At 43.3% G+C, this 26,492-nt stretch overlaps 1 protein-coding gene across 1 annotated transcript in view; it reads left to right on the top strand.

The window, feature by feature from the left end:
* The window catches only part of LOC124776806 (discoidin domain-containing receptor tyrosine kinase B-like), a 458,663-nt gene that overhangs the window by 347,152 nt on the left and 85,019 nt on the right, over positions 1–26,492 (top strand). The window contains exon 6 of the mRNA XM_047251959.1: positions 4,956–5,089. Coding sequence (XP_047107915.1) covers positions 4,956–5,089 — 134 coding nt within the window. The remainder of the gene's footprint in view (positions 1–4,955; positions 5,090–26,492) is intronic.

Raw genomic sequence — 26,492 nt, forward strand, 5'->3', positions numbered from 1 at the left:
GCTGCATTTAGATGGCATTGACGTTACACTGCCTAGCACTTCTTTTATATTTCACATTCCTTTAAAACACAGATCAAAAACAAAATGTCAGTAATGTTTAATTATGGTACCCTGCAGACATATAATTTTTATTTGGTACAAATGACACAATCAGACATTTTCAATTTCACAGGTTTTCGCACTCATGTTGTCACGTAATCGTGACTTATTGAGTTTTCTTAATCGGAAAAACGTCCCTCACACACAGTTGTTGGGTAACATATTGTAGCACTTTGCATCCTCATAATGGAGCCGTGGAAACTCTACCTAAGGAAATCAATGTTTATGTCCAGGATAGTGTTAACGCAAAATGATTTATTTCTAAAACTGGAATTACCTTGCAGGCCAGTCACTTCCATCTGCACATGGACAGGGGCGCTTTCAAATGAAATGGCAACCACCCGTGGAAGCAGCTCGAAAACAGATGTAAGATTTATAGTGTCCTCATAACCTTTATAAAACTATTCTAGTATTTTTTTCAAAGCCACAGTCAATTCTTCAAATCCTGGGTTTTCTTGAATGCTAGTGGGGTTATGGAACTGGACTGTCTGTCAATATGCGTCCCTTCTGCAACACGATTTTCCTTTTAAATACATCCCCTTCAAGTCAGAAAGAAGTTAGCTTGAAATGTCTTACATATGAGCAGCGTACAGTGAAGTCCACTTAAAATGCGAAGTCTAAAATCCTTTATGGATTTTCTAATTTTCGTTCCTGCACTCTATTTCCCTACATAAGTTTAGCAACAGCATGTTTTAAATAGAAAAATCGGTCAATGCATGCCCCTTGAGCAACCCAACAAACCCTGCAGCAACATATAAAGTCTGCATACTCTTCATTCAATTCTATCTAAAACTGTTGCATATGACAGTGGAATATTGCGTCCAGCTTCAGAAATGTTGCTAATCGCACCACCAATTTCTTAATCTCTTCAGTACTCCATGCCTGCAAATTCGGCACAAAAATCTTCTTGATGTACAGAACAATGAATCCCGTCTATCCATTGTTTTTATCTTTTTCTCTTTCATTACCAACTAAATCTTTAAATTCTTTGTGCGTGATGTTGTAACGTCGTTTCATAGCAAATCAGCAGTACCCTTCGCTTATGCGACTGCATAATATTTATTGAGAATTCTCATCCCTCTCTTCTGTCATTTCCACTCATTATGGCTTGTACCTATAGTTCGCTAGACTGCCTCTTTTTTTACAAACAGCCACTAGACCTGTGAACGTCCTTCATACCATGAACAAATATCGAATGGAAAAACGATGCTGACACGACGATCCTGCCGGACTGAAGAGAGTTGTGCTGACCGAAAAATGTCACCGCGCAATACTCAGTGAAATATCGTACTCTTCCGGGTACTTGTGAGAGGGACTGAGAAAAGCCGAAACACCCTACGCGATGTCCCGCTCGCGGCCCGCACGCACTGCACACGTGAAGTACGGCAAGCCGTAGCAGGCGTATAAAAATAATTTCACTATGTTTCGCCAATAATCATTATTCAAGCAGTAGCTTGTGTTTTGCTGATTGATGCGATGCAGTTAGTATCGCTGAAGAAATTTTGTTTTGTAGAGTAACGTGACCTGATGCCAGGGTACCATACCATCTAAAACTTTCTAGCCCACTAGTGAATTTTTGCTGGATTAACGAAAAAAGTCTGGAGCTGACTTCGATGTCGTCAAAGATGGGGAAGGATGGGAAAGGAAATCGTTTGTTACCGATGAAAGAAATCATCCAGGCATACATTCTGAGCGATGTAGTGATATCAAAGGCAACATAAATTACATTGGCTTGACGGGAATTTAAAACCACCGTCGTCCAGAATGAATGTACATCGAGTCATTTTCCTATATCTGTAAGTACTAGAGAAGTGTTTGATTTTAGCTAACACTCAATTGCTTATTACTTAGTTTTAAGACTTTCATTGTTTATACAGGGTGTTACAAAAAGGTACGGCCAAACTTTCAGGAAACATTCCTCACATACAAATAAAGAAAAGATGTTATGTGGACATGTGTCCGGACACGCTTAATTTCCATGTTAGAGTCCATTTTAGTTCCGTCAGTATGTACTCCAACGTGATCAAATTGTAAATTTTCTCAATCAACATGTGTGGGCTGACGAGAATCCGCAATTCTGCAATCACGTCATCAACACAGATTTTCTGTGAACGTTTAGGCAGGCATTGTTGGTGATGTCTTGATTGGGCCCCATGTTCTTCCACCTACGCTCAATGGAGAACGTATCATGATTTCATACGGGATATTCTACCCGTGTTCCTAGAACATGTGCCTTTACAAGTACGACACAACATGTGGTTCATGCACGATGGAGCTCCTGCACATTTCAGTCGAAGTGTTCGTACACTTCTCAACAACAGATTCGGTGACCGATGGATTGGTAGAGGCGGACCAATTCCATGGCCTCCACGCTCTCCTGACCTCAACCCTCTTGACTTTCATTTATGGCGCCATTTGAATGCTCTTGTCTACGCAACCCCGGTACCAAATGCAGAGACTCTTCGTGCTCGTATTGTGGACGGCTGTAATACAATACGCCATTCTCCAGGGCTGCAACAGCGCATCAGGGATTCCATGCGACGGAGGGTGGATGCATGTATCCTCGCTAACGGAGGACATTTTGAACATTTCCTGTAACAAAGTGTTTGAAGTCACGCTGGTACGTTCTGTTGCTGTGTGTTTCCATTCCACGATTCATGTGATTTGAAGAGAAGTAATAAAATGAACTCTAACATGGAAAGTAAGCGTTTCCGGACACATGTCCACATAACATATTTTCTTTCTTTGTGTGTGAGGAATGTTTCCTGAAAGTTTGGCCGTACCTTTTTGTAACACCCTGCATAAAATGTTAGTAATCAATACTGCTTATAGTCCGCTACAAAAATGAGACACTTTCAACTAATATTTACAAAGGTATGTGAGTTGTTGAATGATACAAGAAAATGTGTGTTAACTATATTGGGTGCTCCACAATTTCCATGACAGTCTTGTAGAGGGTACTGGATAAAGTTTTGATATCGAACTCATGCCCGGAAATGTACTGTTTAGATCTAAAATAATTTGAAGATCGGATCGTTTTCATATCTCCCGCTTGAAATGGGACCTTCATCAGCTGTTTAGATAAAATAAGTTAAACTGTAGACGCTCATGCACTTACGTAGTGTAGCAACCAAAATATTGTGCACTTATGGATACTTTGAAGAGTACTACTAGTTCACTGTAGAAAATAATGTATCCTTCATATTTGGTTGCGTTTCGGCAGTCGTTGTCTTCAGTGTGATTCTTGAGGTCCTCGCGTAGTTTTAACAGCGAGTGCTGAAACTAGAAATTACCTTTTTCAGGAAGTACTGAGATACGAAGATAAAAACACATTAAGAACAGCATTTCTTGCTTCTGCCAGTTCAGACCACAATTTTTCCAATTACGAAACAATTGCCTAACAAAGAACGTATAACCACAACATAATAATCATACATTGTTGCTCTGACAAGCGTGAGGTACGACTGAGACCTGGAGATTAAGGCTGAGTGTCTTTGGCGCCATGCGCTGGTAATTATAGTACATTGCATTTTCTAGAATATACTACAATAATGCTATGAAATTCAGTGGCATATTTAATATACCATGTTACAAACAGTGAAGAAAAATGTACGAAGTGTCCTATTGGTTCTTAAGAAATGTGTAAATCGTGCTTATTGTAGTAAAGAGTTTATGTGATACCATAATAACAATAAAAGTATCAAAAGTATTTTAGTTGAGACAGCCTTTTAATATTTTAAAAAAGTGTATTTTTAAATTCGTGACGACATTTTTGTAAAGTTAAGTACGTTGTTACAATCAGGTAATCTAATGTTAACTGGTGAATAATAAAATGTTGCAGAATACATTACGGAACAGATTTGGAAATTCGTTAGTACACGTGCTTTCATTGAAAATAATCATTATTAATTGACAAAAAATTACGTGTTTCTGGCACGCTACTCTTCTTTAAAACTGAAGCGTGAGATCTGAAAATAATCAAGTCTTCAAAGTTACTTTTTATCCAAACGCTGATTTCCCGCCCGCATCTCGTGGTCGTGCGGTAGCGTTCTCGCTTCCCACGCCCGGGTTCCCGGGTCGTTTCCCGGCGGGATCAGGGATTTTCTCTGCCTCGTGATGGCTGGGTGTTGTGTGTTGTCCTTAGGTTAGTTAGGTTTAAGTCGTTCTAAGTTCTAGGGGACTGATGACCATAGATGTTAAGTCCCATTGTGCTCAGAGCCATTTGAACCATTTTTTTTGCAATCTGATTTCCCGAACATGGGTTCATTATTAAAACCACCCCCAGGAGCCTGTAACGGGAATCGTGGAGAACGCTGTATGAAGTTGTCAACTATAATTACGTTAGTACCAGTTGTATCAGTAAGCCTAGTCAAATAATTTTTTTAAATGTTGGTGTAAATATGCTTCAAAGTAGGCAACATACAGAATCATGAAACAAGATTGGCTAGAAGTTATAAAATACCATTACAACATAATTTCCCTGCACGTAATTGGGACGTAGCTATACCACCTGTCATCCAATGGACTTCAATTTTCAGTGGCTTAGTATGTGTCTCTCTGCTGTCTCCGACCTTAAATCTCGATACAATCTTCCGCACAACAAACAGATATTTTCATACGAAACGCATCTATTTAAAGGTACCATGTTTTGGACAGTCCGCCGAATATTTTGAAAATACTGGTTAAAGAAAAGTAAAAGACTCAGATTACTGATCATAGGCTTAATTATTATTTAAGATTTTTATCGCAAATCTTATCTTAAGTGCTGCAACTGCAAGAAAATAATGTCTTTGGCGAGGTGTTGAAATCTGCCTCTCCCTCCACAGTTTTGTAATATAAACTCATCTTCTACACAGGTAACGGCTGGGTGGGCTGGACCAACGACTCCTACCCAAATGGTTTCGTGGAGCTCCTTTTCGAGTTCGACCAGGTCCGCAACTTCAGCGCCGTTCATATTTTCACCAACAACTTTTTCAGGAAGGATGTTCAGGTGAGTCTATGGTTGTCGACGTCTGGATAGTTACTGAGACATATGAAATGTAGATAGTGCTGTTTTACATACGAAATGTAGGTAGTGCTGTTTTAATGCATAGCATTGATTCTTCATAACAAGAATGTAACAACAGTAATAACAATGTAAATACTGTCGTATGCCTGGCAGTTTCGTGCAAATTTCTCGATCTCTTGTCACTTGCGTGTCTGTGTCTCTGTTTGCATGATCAGCCAGGTTTCCATGGGTCTCAAGTTTTGGAGAGGATCGTACAACACAGTGCATAGAGGCCAAGGAACTCGAATTGCTGATGTACTTGTTAGTAGCCATAAGCGATTGCCACTACTGTACGAGAGCTTCAGACATGCAGCCAAAAATACTTATCAGACTGATATGTCGCTACACATTTTTATAGTGTAATTACATACGATTATACACCATAATTAACAAAATTTTTGCTCAGGTGACGCTGTCACGAATAAACTTTGGAGAGAATAATTCGTAGGACAGACATGACCAGCCAACGGTTTAATGGATGCAAGACAGAATACAACGCTGAAGTAGGCACAAGTGTTTCTGAGGTCACCAATCAATTCATATTGTAGAAAAGGAGGCTCTGTAGAAAGCGACCCATATGTTCTCCCATGTGGACTGCATGACATAGCCAATAGGATTGCAGTGAACACGGGGTCATCGAGATTCGACAGTGGATCAGTGAAATACGTCAGCTGGTTGGATGCCTCTGGTTTCTGGCTGCTTCAGGTCGCTGGCCGTGTCGTGATTCTCCATCATCCAGGTGAACAGCTGCTCGGAACATGGTCTGCATCACGGATGCAGGCTGGTGGGGCAGTATTGGGTTATGGGGGACATTCACCTGATTGATCTTCCATGGGACTTGTGCTAGTAATCTAAGGCACCATTAGCGCAGTGGACTACATGGGCGTTACTGCAGACCACATTCATCACCTCGAGCGTGCTTTCTTCCCCGATGGCCTTAATGCTTGATCTCTTCCGCTTTAGTAATGGTTTTTTCCAGCAAGATAACTGCCCATTTCTCAAGGCTACAACCGTACAGATTTGCTTGAGGAGCATAAGAGTGAGCTCACGCTAATGTGTTGATCACCGAAGTCACCTGATTTGTACCCAATGTAGCTCATCGTCGGCCGCTGTGACCGAGCAGTTCTAGGCACTTCAATCTGGAACCGCGCTGCTGCTACGGTCGCAGGTTCGAATCCTGTCTCGGGCATGGATGTGTGTGATGTCCTTAGGTTAGTTAGGTTTAAGTAGTTCTACATGTAGGAGACTGATGACCTCAGATATTACGTCCCATAGTGCTTGGAGCCATTTGAACCATTTTTTTGTAGCTCATCTCAAGCATCATAGAGTGTCATCTATGCGCTAACAAACCACAGGGCAGTATTTGAAAACATCTTTCTGGCTATAAAGCCGTGTTATTATAAAACAATGAAACAGCTAAACCAGCGACATTTCGACCGTCTTTGCGGCACTCCTCTTCAGGGTAGCTACCAACTTACACAGGGCCGTAATTTATGAGAAATGCGTGACATGTGCTCAGAAATGTCGTCCACTTTCCTCCGAAAAACTAACAAGAATTTGTGAGATGTAAGACGGACAAAATCGCTGATTTATTGCGTTCAATTTTTTTTTCTGTGGCAAGGTCTTATGGGACCAAACCGCTGTGGCCATCGGTCCCTAAGCTTACGCACTACTTAATCTAACGTAAACGAGCCTAAGCTAAGGACGACACTTGCAGCCATGCCCGAGGGAGGACTCGAACCTCCGACGGAGGGATTCAGAACTAAGCAGGTGGTCATAAGGTTTTGGGTCATATGTGTGTAAATACACACCCTCTCCAGCAAATTCAGCTAGGTGCAGGAAACCATGTGTCCTAAATACTCATGGTCTGTTGCTGTTATTTGCAAAGAAGAGCCTACTGTGATTGAATATGGATAAATTACGTTAACTATCAGCAACAAAAAAACTACCAATTTAAGTAACTGTTATATAGTGACTAAGAAGTACTATAATTTAATGGAACACGCTTTTGAAACAGAATGCAGCCTACTCAACCCAAAAGTTATGATTTTAGTTGCTTTTAGATTTCATGTGGACGACTGAATACTTATTCCTTCCTGATATGTGAATAACAGCCTTCATCAGTGAAACCCATCTACCTGCTCGTACACCCTAACACACTGCCTGCTAGCTTATAAGACGTGGAAGGAAACCAGAACCAGATCAAATCCTCGTGGCAGGTTCAGAGGTGGCCAGTTATCAAGTGCTACTGAGCAACAGCACACTGTAAATACCGCACTCAAATTATGCAATTTCTCTTTGAATGCTAGACGGAAGTTACACTAAAATAACACCATTTGTCTTCGAATGCGAGTCGGCAGTCATACTATAATTACACCGTAACTCTTCAGAAGCATACTGGTATGCAAATAAAACAGACGAAAACATGTTTTGTAGTGCTCCTCCGCGACAATTAGAAACCTTTGTCGAATGTCGAAATGGTGGTCAGCCCCACTGCAGTGAACTCAGATAAAAGACACATCTGTCTATTTTCTACTGCACGTGCTCTAACATGTCATCCTACCAACACTATGAGTACTATGTTGCTCACAGCACCAGGTCAATATATTTCTTTGAAAGTGTATGTAAAGCATAAACTATAAGGCATTTTTGAGGAGCAGTTGCCTTATGGCGCTGTGGGTGAGTAGTCTAGAGTGTGAACAGGGAATTCGGCAAATCGAGTCGATTCCCGTTCTTACCAACCGCTTTTTTCATTTTATTCTATTCCTTGCAACGTTAAACTATTAATTATCAGTTTAGATATATTTAAACAGTTCAGTTTACAAACATAAACTTAATAAATTCAATTTACTTATCATTACCACTCTGGTAGGTCAAGTAAGTGGCAAAAATATTGTAAGTATAGGAGGAAATTTAATATTAAAGTTTTTACTGTAGATCATGTGTTAAAAAGGCCATTTCCAGCCGACCTTTGGAGGTGTACTGACCGTAGAAAATGTTAGTTTTTAATTAAATTTCGGATCAGAAGATTATAAAGTAAGAAGTAAGACTGGTTTAGTAGTATGCAAGACGGCCCACGTGTGTAGCGTGTGACAGAGGGAAGATAAACGCAATATGGGGGCAGATAATGCCTCTGAAAGCAGCTGGACGCTATTCGCTTCTTCGAGACTGGTCAAACACCCCTGCAAGCAGTCGCATGATACCTCGACATCAGTGCCAAAGATAAAGGTCGAATGAATGATAGGCACTTTCCAACACGGTAATGAAAGAACCCTCGGTACAGTTTGGAATGAAGGTCAAAACTAAAGGCGATCTCACGTCAAGGAAAACTTCTAAGAGAATATTCCCGGCAAACATCGCAGAGGGCCGTATGCATCCAGAATCACTGTAGAAGGGAATGGAATGACAGAGAGAGACAGATTAAACAATACTTACAGCATGATTAACAGCCTCGACCGCGCAGGGGTCAGCTGATCGCCGTTCGGCGCTGCTTGCTCTGCCTTCGGTCCCATCGGCTGCCACAGTTACGTCGACTCAGGCTACAGTAGGTGACTCTACGGGCAGGACTTTCTGTTTATCGTGCGCTATTTTCCATACCTACCCATCAACGGACGGCCTCCCAAGACAACCAAATCACCTACGCCGATGGGCAACGCTGCGATCAACCGGCCAGGGACTTGATGGCAAGGCGCGGACTCAAAACGTCAGACCACGACCGCGACATCACATCTAACGACGACAGAAAGTGACGATCAGCTGTAGGATCTGACTTCCAGACATCTCAAGTTAAAGATGACGACGCCCAATTCCAGCTCGTCTGCTGAAAGCAGTCCGGTGTGAATCGAAAGAACTCTCAAAATGTCAACAATGGAGCTAAGACACAACTGCCACTGCCCACAGCCTACGCATTCGACCTCTGCAGCCAGAGATCGACACATGGACCACACCACTCAACCAGCTACGAACGGCACTAACCAAGCAGGCCAACCGGGTCTCTCCCAAGCACCACCTACCAGGCTGGTGAGGATCCACCAATCATGATTTAGTACACGGGAAAATACCTGTTGCTTAACGCGGAAGAAACAAGTTACTGGAGCATCAAGGCCATACATAGAGGGGACACGGTAAAATATGATTTCGACTTGTTGACGGACCAACGGACGGCACTAAACTTCTTCTTGGAGTTGAAAATTACTTTTCATACTCACCATCTCCCTGCAGAGAAAACGTTAAATGTTTCCACCAATATTTACCAGCCGAAATGACAGTTCAGAAGGTGGAAACTGAACTACACTAACTTGGCTTCTCGGAAGCATCAGTACATCAGTTCATGAACCTGGATCAGAAGACCGCATCACCTTGCCAGCCAGACTGACCAGTGTCTCCTTCTGTGACCCATGCTACACTCTGGACACCAGAATTCGAGTTGAAATCTTCTATCCAAAAGAGCGGCCTCCGTAACGCAAGCGGTGCCAGTGATATTTTCACGTCGCTAGTTACTGCACCCTCACGGCGAGGTTTGTATAATTTGGAGGCCACCATCAGCCAAACAACGGCTACAAGTTTGCAAACCGGAAGCGTACTTGGTCAAACTGTAATGGGGAACACCTGACCACATGGAGTGGGTGCAGCACATTTCAACAACCATTCTTCTAGAACATGGTACAGTATCAAATAGCGAGGGAAAGCAGCCCAGGTAGCAGTACCAGTACCACCATCAGTGAACGACATATCAGACTTCCCCTGTCGTCCATCAAAACTGTCAGTCTGGATGTGTGCCTTTCGAAATAACACACAAACGAGAGGACGACGACCTGATAGTACCTAACAGCCAGACAACTACTTTGCATCAATTATGTCCAGCATCACAGGCTTTCTGACGACCTTACAGCAGAGGAACATCCTGACCATTCTAAAGAAGACATTGCAGAAATTCTGTGCAGCATCAACAGTATCGATGAAAAACATAACCCTCTTTGAGGGAGCCATGAAGATCTTCACCCCAAGCAATGGCCCACAGACGTTCACAGACTGAAGACCTGATTTTTTTGTACAGACTACGCCAATGTTCTTCAAAGCAAAAAGCCTGAACTCGAAGACTTTATGCTCCACCACCATGTAAACATCCTTCTCCTAGAAACACATCTCCGACCAGTACAGCCATTCAGGCTGCGCTTTCACACCAATAGATACAATGGCTGCGATGGGGCATTGTCATCTATATACAAAGAATCATAACCCAAACTCCAATCGCCTAGACACAACTAGGAACACTTCACGACTCGGCGATCGCCATTACCACTGCATATGGCACTATAACACCCACTGCAGCCTCCCTCAGTCTTAATAGGACGTTTTTAGAGAACGATTTTACTGTTCTATTTTATGGCTTCGACGAAATACTTCTAGGGGCGACCTCAACGTGAAGCCCTTTGCGTGGAACTCTAGGTAGACGAACCCCCATGGAAACAAGCAGTACGCAATGGAAGGACGCCTTGAGGCGATTACCTTTGGTCTTCATGAGCCAACTCATATCCCTAACAACCCCAACCATTGACCAGATGTCTTGGAAATCCCTATGATGGATAACGTGTGTCCGGACCTTTAACTTCAGACCACACTCCAGTGCTCGGTGTCATTGTGGACGCTGTGGACAATCTCCAGCCATCCTGGACCATCAATACCAACTGGCAACAGTACAGCACATAGCTCAACAACACCGTTCGACCAACGGAGGGCATCTCTACCACTGCCAACGTCGATGCGGTAATATCCACTCTCACTGGCAAACTCCATAGGACGTACTGACAAAACACCATGAGATCAAAAGGCCGTACCTGGTGATAAAAGGAGCTATCTTCCTTGTTTAGTGACCTGAAGACCTTGAAGAATATAGGCAGAAATGCTGCAGCGCCACCGAAACCCGACAGACTGACGGACAGGAGATGAAAAGCATCACCCGCGAATTACTACATTGTGTCGTCGGACATCCCACCGAAGTTTGGGAAGGCAGGATGGTCCACTTCATGCTTCAATCTGGCGATGAATAGTTGCTTGTCCATTGAAGAACACACTCCAGGACCCTGCCGGCCTTGTCTATGACGCACTGGGCATGGCAGAAATGTTCACCGAGGCGTATAAAAGCGAAAACGCTGTCGATATCCTAGCAGATAACGCCGTAGTACAGACAACGCTGAAGACAGGGTACACCGACGGCTGTGGAAACTTCAGTTGTATCACATCCAGGATGGCATTCCGTTAACTATGCCTGCAAAGATCAAGAAAATCCTTTGACATCTGGGCACTCACTCAGCACTGGGACCGGATGGCGTTACAAACTCCCATCTGAAGCTGTTACCACGAAAGCAACTGGTCCTCATTGCTAGGATTTTCAGCGGCTGTCTACTACACCTGCACTACTTTCCATCCTGCCAAGGGCCTGCCAATCCTCAAACAGGGCAAAGACTAAAGTCAATCAGGAAATCACCAACATATCAGGCTCTCATGTACCACACACTATGCAGCTACAGAAACTCCTTCTCACCACCCAAGACGTCATACGGCCAGACCAATTTGCCTTCGAACATTCCCTCTCTGCTGAGTACCAACTGCTGCGTATCGCAGAAGTCATCGCCTACAACCCAAACCGTACCATCTACACAGCAACAGTGTTCCTGGACGTGGAGAAGGCGTATATTAGAATCTGGAATGGGAAATGTCTCCTTAAATTACTGAACCTTCATATTGTCCCGGATTACCTAGTCAGTTATTTCCAGTTTCCTTACAGACCATAAATTTTTCGTCACGATTGTGGGGCGGCTGTCTACCATCAAGGATTTGCAGGAAGAAATTCCACAAGGTTCAGTGCTGTCCTGCACACTGTTTATAATCTGTCATTGATCTACAATGCGCAATTCCCCAACAATACAGTCCTGCCCACCAGTAGTCGGGAGCTACCACCTTCATCATGAATGCAGCAAAATCTCAACCTCGCGGCCAACTGGGCGGGTAACCAACTCATCCAATACAACTCCAAAACACGAGGATTATAATACACACATCAACCAAACTTTTGCATCACCGCAGTTCCCTGAACTCCTGATGATAGACGTTGACTATGGATATTGTATCACAGTCACAGACCCTTTGACTGTTCAGCGATGTCAGTAAACCTGCCCAAAGATGTAAACAACCATGCAAGAGCAGCGCCTATTAGACGGAGCGGGTCGGACAGCCGATCAGTTCCAGTCATTCCACCAGGAAGGAGGTACACGGCTCGTGTTGCCTATAGTTCAAACATGCCTAAACGGTCAATACCGTGGTTCGATCGCGTCCACGTTGTTACTTTGTGAGAGGAAGGGCTCTAAATAAGGGAAGCGTCAAGGCGTCTCAGAGTGACCCAAGCGATGTTGTTCTGACTTGGAGGATATACAGAGTGACAGGAACTGTGAATGACATGCTTCGCTCAGGCCGCCTAGGAGCTACTACTGCAGTGGATGACCGCTACTTACGGACTATGGCTCAAAGGAACCCTGACAGCCACGCCACAATGTTGAATAATGTTTTTCGTGCAGCCATAGGACGTCATGTTAGACTCAAATTGTGCGCAATAGGCTGCACGATGCGCCGCTTCACTCCCTACGTCCATGGCGAGGTCCATCTTTGGAAGCAGGACACCATGCAGCGCAGTACAGATGACTCCAGCAACATGCCGAATGGACCGCTCAGGATTGACATCCAGTTCTCTTCACCGATGAGTTTCGCATATGCATTCAATCCGTCAATCGTGGGAGTCGTGTTTGGAGGCTACCTGGTGAGGATCAACGCCTTAGACACACTGTCCAGCCTGTGCAGCAAGGTGGAGGTTCCCCGCTGTTTTGGGGTGACATTATGTGGGGCCGACGTACGCGGCTGGTGGTCATGGAAGGCGCCGTAACGACTGTACAATAAGTGATTGCTATCCTCCGACCGATAGTGCAACCATATCGGCAGCATATTGGCGAGCCATTCGTCTTCGTGGACGACAATTCGCGCCTCCATCATGCACATCTTGTGGCCAGACATGAACCCTATCGAACATGCCTGGGATGGATTCAAAACGGCTGTTTATGGACGATATGATCCACCAGCCACTCTAAAGGATCTACGTTGAATCGCCATTGAAGAGTGGGGCAGTCTGGACCAATAGTGCGTTGATGAACTTGTGTGTAGTATGCCACGACGAGTACAGGCATGCATCAATGCAAGAGGACGTGCTACTGGGTGTTAAGGTACCGGTGTGTACAGCAATCTGGACCACCACCTCTGAAGGTCTCGTTGTACGGTTGTTAAACATACTATGAGTGGTTTTCATGAGCAATAAAAAGGATGGAAATAGTGTTTATGTAGATCTCTATTCCAATTTTCTGTACAGATTCAGGTACTCTCTGAAACGAGGTGGTGCATTTATCATTTATTTTTTTATTTTTTTATGAGTGTATTTACGCGTCACAGACCTGACCACCGGGAGAGGCTAGCGTTGAGTGGAACAGAAATAACTTGAACAAATCACGTCAAGTATCAGAGTGCATTACGACAGCAAGGTCATTTTCAAACTCTACCAGACCGAGAAGAGAACGAAAACCATAATATTGATCCATAAACTCTTTCCCCTTCGCACACATATGATCGTCTGTGCAAATCGCAACATCTGTGAAGCCACAGCTCTTCTGTCCACGTTGTCACGTTGTATGGATGCTCCACGAGGGGGGGGGGAGGGGGAGGGCATACGGGCATACAACATCACACTCCTATAGGTTTTAAAAACTCGATACCTTTGGCTCATCTTTGGGGCATCCATGTGATCCAGAGTCCGTGACTTAGACCAGGAACTCGAAATCATGACTATCCAGGAACTTATTATTCGCCTCACACCCAAGTCTTTGGACAAAATGGACGCACTGCGGCCTTCTGAAAGACACCTGCACTACACAGGGCCAGTTTCCCCACACACTGGCATTGGACGCGGGTACCTCGAGCCATCACTGAAGTGCCAAAATGAAAGATTAAATAAAGTCAAATGAAATCAACTGACACCTCACATTGCCGCAACTCCCACCCCAGGAGGCTCAACGACCTCTCCGGGCCATTCTTATGTTCAACTAAATAGTAAATTACCCTTTTACCTGTCACCCAGGAAGTCCAAACAGCAAGGAGCAAGGTGGCAGCATTTCAGCACAAAAAACGTTCTCAGCTCAAGAAAAGTTTCGGCGAGCGTTCCGAGTGCAGTGACACTCCTCAGCAGCACCTGATCGACCAAGTCACTTTACCTACGAGAAGACAGTGATATATATACTCTGGTAGACACACGGCAACTGCAAGCTACGTAGCAATTTTCAGTATTTATTGGAATAGCACTTAATAAAGGCAGGTTGCCTGTCTCAGTCTCAAACAACTAAGAGAAATTTCATTGAATTTCAGGAAGACATTACTGATTGGTACATCTCTGTTGTAGTATAGAGCCAGTGGCTCTTGATTGATAGTAAATTATTTCAAAGTGCGAGTAGCCAGTAGTTAAATGGTTCAAATGGCTCTGAGCACTATGGGACTTAACTGCTGAGGTCATCAGTCCCCTAGAACTTAGAACTACTTAAACCTAACTAACCTAAGGACATCACACACATCCATTCCCGAGGCAGGATTCGAACCTGCGACCGTAGCGGTCACGCGGTTCCAGACTGTAACGCCTAGAACCGCTTGCCCACCCCAGCCGGCGCCAGTAGTTAGTAGTCCGAGTGGCAGTGAAAGCAGTCGTCTTTCAAAAAGGCCTTTCGTAGTGACTGTTGAAAGCATGTGATTCTATTAAGAGGTATTTGGTCTGACACTTCTCAAAACAAATGTCTTGATAGAACAATAAACAAATTGACTAAAAGTAATTACTTGCTACTTCAGCAGATTAATACTGCATTCCATGAAAGGTACTAACATGTTGCAACCGAACAACTACCTAGCAAAAAGATTTTCTTCCTCTCATCTCCGCTATAAATGCTGACAAACAACCCAACTAAACCCATATTGTCGTTAACGTCCTGATTGCGACACGCAGATGACATCCAAAGCAAAGAAAAAAGAATTCGTACATGGAAACCATGCCGGGACGCGACGCAGGAGGAAGTGAGATTGGGAGAGTTAGGTAGATCTACTACAAATGCAAAACTAAAAACGTCAGTGCATAGGATGATGCTTAGTGATTTGGCTGAAACCACGTGGGCAGAAGCAGATAGATGTTCTTTCAAGTTCCTAGAATATTTCGGCTGAGTGGGAGGTAGGGAAAGGTAAAAAGCTATCTGTAGGGTTACGTGTAGCGTATGAGGAATATCTGAGCAGTAGGTGATATATCGTCACAGTAGATCAGCGGTTAAGTGCTTCAGCAGGCCAATGAACGGCTCAGATTCTATTCGTGCTGTAAAGAAAGATTTTATTTTTTCGTTTTATTTTATTCTTTGAAGTGTTAAACGGTTAATTATAAAGTTTAAATATATTTAAACAGTTCAGTTTATATACGTAATGTTTATGTAGTCAGTTTAGTTGTGATTAGTAACCATGTAAGCAAAAGGTAACAGGCCACCACATTGCAGCACATGCATAAAATTCTACACGAGGTGCCACTGGACAGGTTAAAAGCCATTGGCGCCGCGCGTCGGCCAGCTTAAGTGGGGTTTTTAGGCGGTTTATCGTGCTCGTTTAAACAAAAATCTGGATAGGTTTCCAATCTCCACGCCAGACAACGCGATGCTCAAATACTTAAAATATGTTAACACATGGAAGAAATTTACCCGATTTACAGACAGATGGCGGGATGATGTCTCATCCTCGGCTTACCTGACGAATTTGTATATAGAAAGGGCAGCAGTCCAACAATTTAAATAAATTAGCGAAATCAAGGAAGACAGAGGACTCCGTAAAATGGGAGTAAACACTGGAATGAGTCATTAAAGAAACTGATTCCACGCCGGCGAATCCAAAAGCAAATAATCCAATTTCTGACAATTTAACTCTTCGACGTTCGGTGGTAAGCTGTTCGATTTACGAACTTTCTGGAACAGTCCCTCATAACGCAGTTAAACCTTAGTATTGAGACATACCCCTGTTAAATACGTTACAACTTACGTCACGAGGGATATCAGTTGTGTAATGAGGACATAAAATAGACGGCATGAAGAGACATTCTCTCCCACGACTGATGCCCTGTTAGAAGTGTCCCTTCATGTATTCAGAGGATCCGCAAAGTTCCGTTTGCGTTTACTGAGCGCAGCTAAATGTGCCCGGTGTGCGCACGTAGAGCCGGCTGGTCGCACTTTGCAGTCCACGCGCACCGCAGCAGTAAGTGAAACGTGGGCCATTATTCTGCCTGGGGGGATAACAAAGGAATTCGTTTGCATCGCTAACAACAGGCTGCGAGCTGCACCTGTCACTTCATTACACGACATACGAAAAGTAATTACTTGGGCAAATTTGTTCGCCGCAGTACACGCGCCGCTGTTCCACCTACTCGTCGCGCCACCACGCGCCCGAAATTAAGCGAATTAGTTACCCGAAAAATGGCTTATGCAGGTAACACAAAAAGCAAAGTTCTTTTATGTTTCTATTTTTCTTTTCACTCAAATGTAGATACATGGGTTCAGCTCCGCAGACTGTTAATAGCACGCCTACGGCAATCTTCAAATAGAAGTAATGACTGAGATTTCACTGAGGCATCGGTGAAAGGGTTTTTATTTCGATTGATACTGAAAAAGCTACACGATCACACAGATAATGTTGTGAGGAAGTCGAACAAAATACTTTATTTTATTCGCAGAACACTTAGAAGATGCAACAATTGTGCGAAAGAGGCTGCCTACATAGCACATGTCTCTCCGCTTCTGGAGGATTTCTTACCTGGTATGATTTAAGAGGACATAGATAAATATTGTAGAGCATGTCAAGAACATGATATGCGAGCTATGATACCAATCATTGAAAGAAATACGATTTTGGTTGTGGGGTGATATTCTCACGAAATTTGAATCATCAATTTTTTCGTCCCAATATTTATTTGACATCCACCTACACATGGAGAAATGAGGGTTGTCATAAACTAAGAAAACTAAGAGATATCAGAGCTCGCACAGAAAGATTTAACTGTTCGTATTCGCAGCCTGTTATCTGAGAGAGGAACGGTATGCAGGTAGTCTAAAGGTGTTTCGATGAAACCTCAGCAAGAAACCTAAGCGTGAATTACAGAGCAGCCATATATGTATAGAAGTAGGTGTAGATGATATGGATAGCATAAACGTTAAGCACTTGTGTTAGAGACAGACATGAACACGATCTGATAAAAACTGCAGGCCGAATTACTCCTGAGGCCATTCTGAGTTAAAACATAGAACATGTTGTGCTAGTGTCGCAGCATACACTCATCATTCGACACCACAATGGCGACTTAGCTATTACAATATTTTCACAGATAGTAATTTCAGAGTTGTTTACAAGGTGGTGTCCGATAAATGATGATTTTCGAGACATGTGCCACACTGCAATTATGTCTTCTCTCCAATAACATTACAATTATTTTAAGACAATTTAGGTAATATTTTAAATCGCAGATTTGAAACAACTTTATGTGTTGGAAAAATACAGTTCATTTTTTAAATAAAATTTGCAATGAAATGTACACTGTCATTCGTTGCATGTGAACTTATAATAAACAGTCTTATTTAATAACATAGTCTATGATGTACTTCAGGTTATTCATCAACACACACTTTTTGCTCTAAGTAATGAATTACGGGTTAACGTGTCAGTGTAGCTGCATAGCGGATTACTGTAAAATATCGCTGACTTCAGTGGTACAGTTTCCGAGGCTGTTCCTTGGATTCAGGTACGAAAATGTACGATATTTCAGAAAAAATACGGACTATTCCTTGATATCCATCTCGGTTACAATGATGTGGTCTGGGTGATACAGTGATTAAGACGCTGGAGCTTTATGCTGCACGAATGGTGTTCAGATACTCGTCTCTTCCTTTTTATTTCTGTTTTTAGACGACTCACTAAATTACTTGTGGCAAATGCGGGGGGGAGGTTTCTTTATCATTTGCATGGTCGGCGCTCCAACACCGAAAGACTACAGGATATTAAACGTGGAATACGTCGTAGCAGTACAAGACATGAGAGTCTCCCAATGTTATGACAGATTTCTAAAAAAGGAAATGAAGGAAAAATAGCGAGCACCACGACTGTACGGGTATCAGGATTCGCTCTATCGTCGTTCTCAGACTGTACTTCGGAGACAATTATGAGGATTATACCTGACATTTGCGTAACATAAATGTTGATAAGAATGTTCGAAACTGAATCTTGTTATGTCTGCGTAGCTACCTCCATACATCCTGGATTTCACATGCTATCTTGGCTGTTCGTTAAGCTTGAAGTAACTAATAATATGCCACTGATAGCTTTGTTTGCTGTAGGGATGTGAAAATGATAAAGACAAAAGTGTACCATACTAGTGAAACTGCATTATTTATTGCTTTCAGAAAAATAATTTTCCAGTAATAGATATTAAAATAGTTTTTTTTCCTCGTGAAAGAGAAAAGGTCTATTCTCTACAAAACGTGCAGTACTGCTGGCAGACAATTTATTTAATTGTTTTACTTGCTAAAAGTAAGCATATGTTTTAATCTGAGAATGAAACTGTTCTCACATTAACCGTAGTTCAGTGGTGGTGTACACATAAATATCATTCCTTACTGAGGTATTGACGTACGTGAAGTAATGTCTCGTCCAAGAAGTGCCTACGAGAATAATTAACTGAAGACGCCTTCGCAGAAGGAGATAACGGCTCGTAAATGGAGCTATAAACGGCATTCTGGAATTTATTGCTTTTATAGTACACAACTGATTTCACGGAGAATTTGTAGGCGCCATTGGTCTGGCCACTCGTTTGGAAATTGCCAATTTAGTGATAGGCATCTGTTTGGGTCGGGGTGGGGCGTTCACATCGGGAGGGGAGACGAGACGATGAAGCATTAGAGAACACTGGGGCGCTACTCAACCTCCAGCAAGTATACAGCACCAGCGAGATGCAGTACGCATGCCAACATACACGTAGTGGAAAGTGTATCATGTGGCCGCTTACACCTTCAGGTCTGGTTAGCCAAAGGTACTAGTAAGGCATCAAAAACTGCTTCTTTTTGGTCACTAGGAATGTATTAACACCCAATAATAGCAAAGGTGTCTTAAGTTCGTGCAGCGTATCTTCCAGCCTTCTAATATAGATTCATAACTAAATAAATTAGCCTGAAAATAAAGTTTACGTACACACCAAGCTCCAGGTAGATGTTTTACATACGCACGAAAAAAGTGGCAGTATAGTACAACAGGAAACAAAACGAGAGTTAACTTAAACGTGAAGACTGTCAGCTGCAGAGCTTTTTGCATCAGTCACAAACGATCCCAGATTGTTTCTGTTCCTTATTAACAATTTCGTCTGCCTATCTAAGCTTACGATGTATGGGTTGCCTTTTAAGATATTACAAAAACCATTTTTAAAATACAAATCGTATCATTGTTCCTTAAAATATAAGGTTTTATAATTTATTCATTTTAGCGTGGACTATAACAAATTTTGGAAAACCTTTTTTCCTCTTTGATATTCGTTGTACAAAAACACTATTTGAAAGGATTCAGTAATAAGCTGAGATGATAAAATGGTTGAGGATTCCTTTTTGCTTGTCACAAGAGCAAAAATAAATTCTTCAGGCGATTAGTCAGTTGAATATGGGCAATGATATATTTGTTAGATGTTTTTCGCTGTCAAAAAAATGTAATAAACTGGCCGACCGGCTGAAATTGTCTTGCCGAAGAACGAGGAGATACTTTACGGCTTTTTATCCTTATTTACTGGATGACTAGTAGCATACGAATTGTTGTGTACTACTCGAGATTACCTATTTTTTGATACTCTAAAGCAGTGGCCGCGGCATATTTAGTGTAGCCGAATAAATAATCTACCATTTTCTTGGAAGCGTTTCGCTGCAGAACAAGACTTGTTGGATTCAGTTCATCTTGGGACACCCAAACAACTGAATGTTGCCGCATAATAGGAGTATATCGAACATTCATCTGCCTTTACGATGTTGAATAAGAATTTTATCCACAATACAACTATATCTATATCTACATACACAGACCGCAACCCTCTATTCGGTTCAAAGGGGGTACACTCTACCGATACCAGTCATCCCCTTTCCTCTTTTACTCGCAAACGGATCGAGGTAAAAACGGCTTCTTGATGATTCCGTATGATACCTAATTTCTCTTATCTTCTCTTCGCCACCTTGAGAAAAATGCATGTTGGCGGAAACAAAGCCGTTCTTTAGTCAGCCGGAAATGCCGATTCTCTAATTTTACTCAATAGTGTTTCGCAATAAGAACGTCGTCTTATCCCCAGTTATTCCCTTTTGAGTTCACAGAGAATAGCCCTAATACTTGTGTGTTGATCTAAACTACAAGTAAGAAATGTACCAGCACACCTCCGAATTACTAACAAGAAGTCTTCTTTTAATCCAATCTGGTGTAGATCCAAAGCACTTGAGCAGTACTCAAGTATCCGTCGCACTAGTGTCCTATACATTATCTCCTTTAAACAATGGTGTGCAAAACTTACAGATCAAAGTAGCTTTCACATGATGTATCACAGCCAAGTAACATACAGTAGCTCTGTGGAAGGCGGACCATACGAAGGTGTGAACTTCAGTAGGGGCAACTGATTATTTCCAACTTATGCAAAGTAGATACATGTTATAAGTTTATGGCCCTTCTAAATAATCAGTAGCACGTTCCCAGCGACGTGGTAGTCGTTGTACACCCTTAGTAGTGTTTACTGTTCGTGTGGAACCGTCTGTTGCCCGGCAGCTCTGAAGTGAATATCATGGGGTGGTTCTTCAATCAAGCCGAGGTCTCAAGCGATTAATTCCAGGGAATGTGGTGGTGTGATAAAGCACCTGTGACTGATTTGTTCGATCTATGGGGCTGAAAAAGCTTTGCCCTTCACACTCTCCAGACTTAAGTCCCTTAACTTGAGCCATGTGTTGAAGGAAGCGCTGCATGGCATTCACTTCAGATCCGTTACAGAGATTGGTCAGGCAACAGACCGCACCACTCAAACTACCAACACAACTAGCTCTGCCTATTGTTTCTCAAGAGGGTGCGTCAAGAATCACTACTCAGACTGAATCTGCTTTCATCTGAGGACAGAACGCTACCCCATTCCTCTTTGGTCCAGTTTCTTGGCCCGATTCCAAATGGTCCCGCCGATGTACGGGTGTCAACAAAACTCAACGTACTGGTCGTCGGGTGAAAGGACCACACCAGTGCCGTCGGCATGCCACTGTGGAGTGTGTAATAGCGTCTATCGCAGTCCTATTAAATGTGGTTGCAATTGCACCCGCTGACGTGGGTCTCTTAGTGACTGTTGGAGAATGTAGGCTTTATGTGCTGCTGTAGCTGACCTTGGTCGACCACCTCCTCTCCTTCGGGCAGCAACACATGCTGTTCGGAACGCTTCCCATGCACGTGAAACAGCGCAGTAAGCAACACCAAACTCCTGGACTACACTTGTAGCACTTCGCGCTTGCTCCAGTTTCCCGACGATGGATGTCCGAATTAAATCACTCGGATGTAGTCTCCGGGCCATATTGTAGTGAAGAATACCACTACAGTGCACCGGAACTGCTCGGTGATGAATACACAACGCCTTTTCCCGTTTCTTCAACTGCCTCGTGTTGTGGTGCTATAGTAACGCTGACCTCATGCAGTGTACCGTCCTGCTTTCTGTTCACGACTGGGAGACCTCTGGCAACATGCTATTGCACGTTAATTCATTTCCAGCAAGTATTTAATATGTTATACTACTTAATATATCAGGTCTTTACGATTTGCATAGCAGTGTTGAGTAGTAACACTTTCCTAGAATTTCTTCAATAAACCTAAGTCGACCGCCCGCCTTTCGCATTAATCGACCTTACGTTATCTTAGCATTTCATATCGCTTTGCGAAGCTACTCCTATATATTTAACCGACGTGACTGTGTCAAGGAGCACGCCACTAATACTGTGAGCGAACAGTATAGGATTGTTTTTCGACTCATCTGCATTAACCTACGATTGTTTTACATTTGGGAAAAGTTGCCTCTGATCACACCAAATATTTATTCTGTCCTAGTCATTGAGTGTCCTCTTACAGTTACTCAAAGACAACAGTTTCTATTACTCCACTGCGTCTTCAGTTAAGAGTCACAGATCACTGCTCACGCTATCCGTTAGATCTTTTATGTATGTAGAGAACAGGAGAGGACCTATCACTCTTCCCTGATGCACCACAGACAATACCCGTGTGCCTGATGAACACCCACCTACGAGAAAAATGTACTGGGTTCTGCTACTTACGAAGTGTTGGAACAGATCACATATCTGAGAACAAATTCTTCATGTTCAGACCTTCTTTAGCAGTCTGCAGTGAGGCAACAGACACATTTCGGAAATTTAGGAGCTTGGCATCTGTCCGCACCCTTATTCGTTGTTCGTAGGACGTCGCGTGAGAAAAAGGGAAGCAAATATTCACCCGAGGGATGCTTTCTAAATGTGTCCTAGTTTGTAGATAAATGTTTTTCTGTTTCAAGAAAATTTATGGTATTAGAAATTAGAATAAACTCAAGAATTAAGTAGCACACGTAATTTTACAGGTGAGATCTTTTACCCTTCTTATATAGAGGAGTCACAAGCGCTTTTACCCAGTCGCTTGTGACTTGTCACTGGGTGATACATTCTCGATCAATGAAAGCTACGTAAAGGGCCAATGCCCAAGAGTTGTCTATGTAAATCTGAACTAAGATTGCAGAAAAAAATGGTTCAAATGGCTCTGAGCACTGTGGGACTTAACATCCATGGTCATCAGTCCCCTAGAACTTAGAACTACTTAAACCTAACTAACCTAAGGACAGCACACAACACCCAGCCATCACGAGGCAGAGAAAATCCCTGACCTCGCCGGAAATCGAACCCGGGAACTCGGGCGTGGGAAGCGAGAACGCTACCGCACGACCACGAGATGCGGGCAACTAGGATTGCAAACATTTCGTATTAACAATAATGTGTTTGACCTAAGATCCTTTTGATGGTGGCTGAATGTTACAATACTCCACTTTCAACACAAGTCTGAAACTGTAGCCTAAATCGTTTCGGAGATATTTTTCCACAGTGCTGCAGACTCAGAGCGATCGTGTCTGATTTTGGCCTTGCACATTTTTATTTCGCTTCGCTCCGCAGTTTAATCCGTACTTCATAAAGATTAGGTGCTGGATTTCACTTGTAACGTATGCACTGTCGAATCACATTAATATGGGCAACTGTCAGAAGGTTTTTGCAGCGCGGAAAGAGAGTCAGATAGATTCTCGAAGGTACCGACAGGAACATGGAACCATGCCGACTCCAGTGCCGGCTGCGCTGCGTTTCTCTACATCTACATATCTACATCTATATATATACTCCGCTAGCCCCAAAGGCATATCTTCCCCCCCCCCCCCCCCTCCTGTTCCACTCACGGATCGGGCGAGGGATATTCGACAGTCTAAAAGCCTCAGTACGAGCTCTAATTTTCCTTATCTTTGAATGGTGATCATTGCGCGATTTGAAAGCTGGTTTTAATAATATATGCTCTGCATCCTCGGTGAAGATCGGATTTCTGAATTTATTTCATCGGTTGAGCGTACATGGCGAGAATAGCCCGATCGAGGCTGTCGCACAGTTTCTCCATTGGATTAAAATCCTGGAAGTTTGGTGACCAGGAGCTTCTGGTAAAATCATCCAGGAGCTTTACGAACCACGCACGTACACTGCGAGGTGTGTGACACGTTACACTGTCCTGCAGGTAGATGCCATCGTGCCGGCGAAAAACGAGGTGCATGTAGGAACAGACACCTTGTCCACGGATACCTCCATATGTGTACCGAACCATAGTGCCTTCCAGAATAACGAGATCAGTCTGGGAATGCCGCGAAAACATTCCCTATCTGATACCGCTCCGTCCTCTGGCCTGGACGCTTTAGACGATTGCAGTATGTTTGCTTTCAGACGTTTCACGAAGTACACGCCAACCGTCATCTGTCCGATGGAGCAGAAAACGTGATTCATCTGAAAAAGCCACCTCTCGCCACTGAGATGTCCATTTGCGGTCCTGGCGTGCGGATGTAGTCAGCATAGGTGGACAAACCAGGCACCTGCTGCTGAGGCCCATCCGCAGCTACGTCAGCGAAACGGTCGTTAAGGAGGTCATGTTGGTAACCGCTTGGATCATGTGTGCTGTCAGTTGTTCAACAGTTGCACCTCTATTCGTCCATGCTCATCTCCGCAGTCATCGTTTAGCCCTGTCTGTCATGGTGAACTACAGTTGTCTCGACGGCGGTTTTTGATAGCGCCGTTTTGCCATGCGCGATATACTATAACCGGGGCTATAAGCGAAATCTTTACAGACTTAGCCGTTTCGGAAACGCTTCCACCCTTGCCCCCCCCCCCCCCCCCCCGGAGGCCTAAGGCTGTGTCATTTCGTACACGCCAGATAAATCGTAACGTTTCCGCATTACGACAGCGACTGCACTGTTTTCCATGTCCCTCCAGACACGATTTATGTGCCCTCCACTTCTAAGCTGTGCCACCTACCATCTGCGAGTGGTCATTGCACGTGAACTCTATAACATCGGCACTGGTCACATTAATGTGCCTGGACTGTGTATGTCCATAATCTTGTTTATTCTTTGTTTGCAGTCAGCCATGTAGCAGGAGCTCGTGTTGCTTTCGTCTGTGATGGAATATCTTGGTTCCTTAGAGCTATTTCTATCTTTGGGAGATATTATTCCTATTGTGCCTTACGAAGTTTATTTTGTCATGTAACTACCGTAACTGTGATTCTCTGAGAAGGATTTATAACGTGTCAGTATTCAGTTGTCTGACAATATGGAAGCATCTCGTGAATCCGGGTGCTTTGAAAATCCATATTTTGGACGACCTCCACCAGCATTAATGGGCGTTGCTGATGAGATCCAAAGAGGAGCTATCATATCGCATGTAGAATCGAGACCTTGTACTGTCGTACTTCCTTGCTCGTACTGAGTGTCTTCCCCATTTCCACTTTTCCTCGTCTTTGTTTTTGGAATTAATCTTTAAAGTACCCAATTTAACAACTCCACTCGTCAGTACAGCCGATGGCGTGATGATTTGGGCTGGTTGTAACACGCCGGCGTTGCATGTGGAGATGTTCACTTCATATACACGTCGTGAATGTTCTTTACATTTGCCTTGCGTCTTCTACACTTGAGTACCTAACGCGACAGATATAATACGGCAGTGGGCCCGTTCATAGCACTCACCGTAACAGTAATGAGCATAGCTTCAGGTTCCATATGCTGCGTGACCATTGGCGTTTTACTTCAAAAACAAAGAGAAACAAAGAAAAATTGGGATGCCATGATACTTTTTATTTACTGTAAGAACAATTCTTGTGGAATGAGTATCACACGTAATCCTAAGCGCATTAACAATTATGACACAAATGAAGCTGAGTGAAACACACACTCACACTACGTGCCATCCTCCATAGACGTCCATACTCAAACTGGCGCCATTCTTTCCAGCCATCTACCAGCCAATGGTAGACGAGAAAACGGATTTCTCAGTCGTATCACGTGATAGACTACGCACCCAGAGTTTGATCACATCTCCATCTACATAAACAATACTACTCTGCAATTTACACTGAAGTGTCTGGCAGACGGTTCTTTCAACAACCTTGAGACTATATCTCTACCGCTCCACTCTCTGACAGCGCGTGGGAAAAATTAACACCTCTTATTTTATTATGATGGTCACTTCTCTTTATGTAGCCTGGCAACAGCAAAAGGCGTTCACATTCAAAGGAGACAGTAGGTGATTGAAATTTCGCGAAAAGATCTCACCGCAACGAAAAACGTGATTGCCATCTCAACTAGCTTATCATATCCATGACACTCGCTCTCCTCGTTCAAAGATGGTGCAAAACGAGCTGCCGTTGTTTGAATTTTTACGATGAACTCCGTCAGTCCCATCTGGTAATGATCCCAAACAGCATAGTACAAACAGAGACGGTAAAGCGCAGTGTAGGCAGTCTCCTCAGTAGACTTCTGAGTGTTCCGGCATTAAAATGCGTTCTTTGGTTTACTTCAGCAAAACATTATATATGTGATCCTTCCCGCTTAACTTGTTCCCAACTGTAATTTCTAGGTATTTAGTCGGAT

This window comes from Schistocerca piceifrons, chromosome 1 (genome assembly GCF_021461385.2).
Source record: "Schistocerca piceifrons isolate TAMUIC-IGC-003096 chromosome 1, iqSchPice1.1, whole genome shotgun sequence".
Lineage (NCBI taxonomy): Eukaryota > Metazoa > Arthropoda > Insecta > Orthoptera > Acrididae > Schistocerca > Schistocerca piceifrons.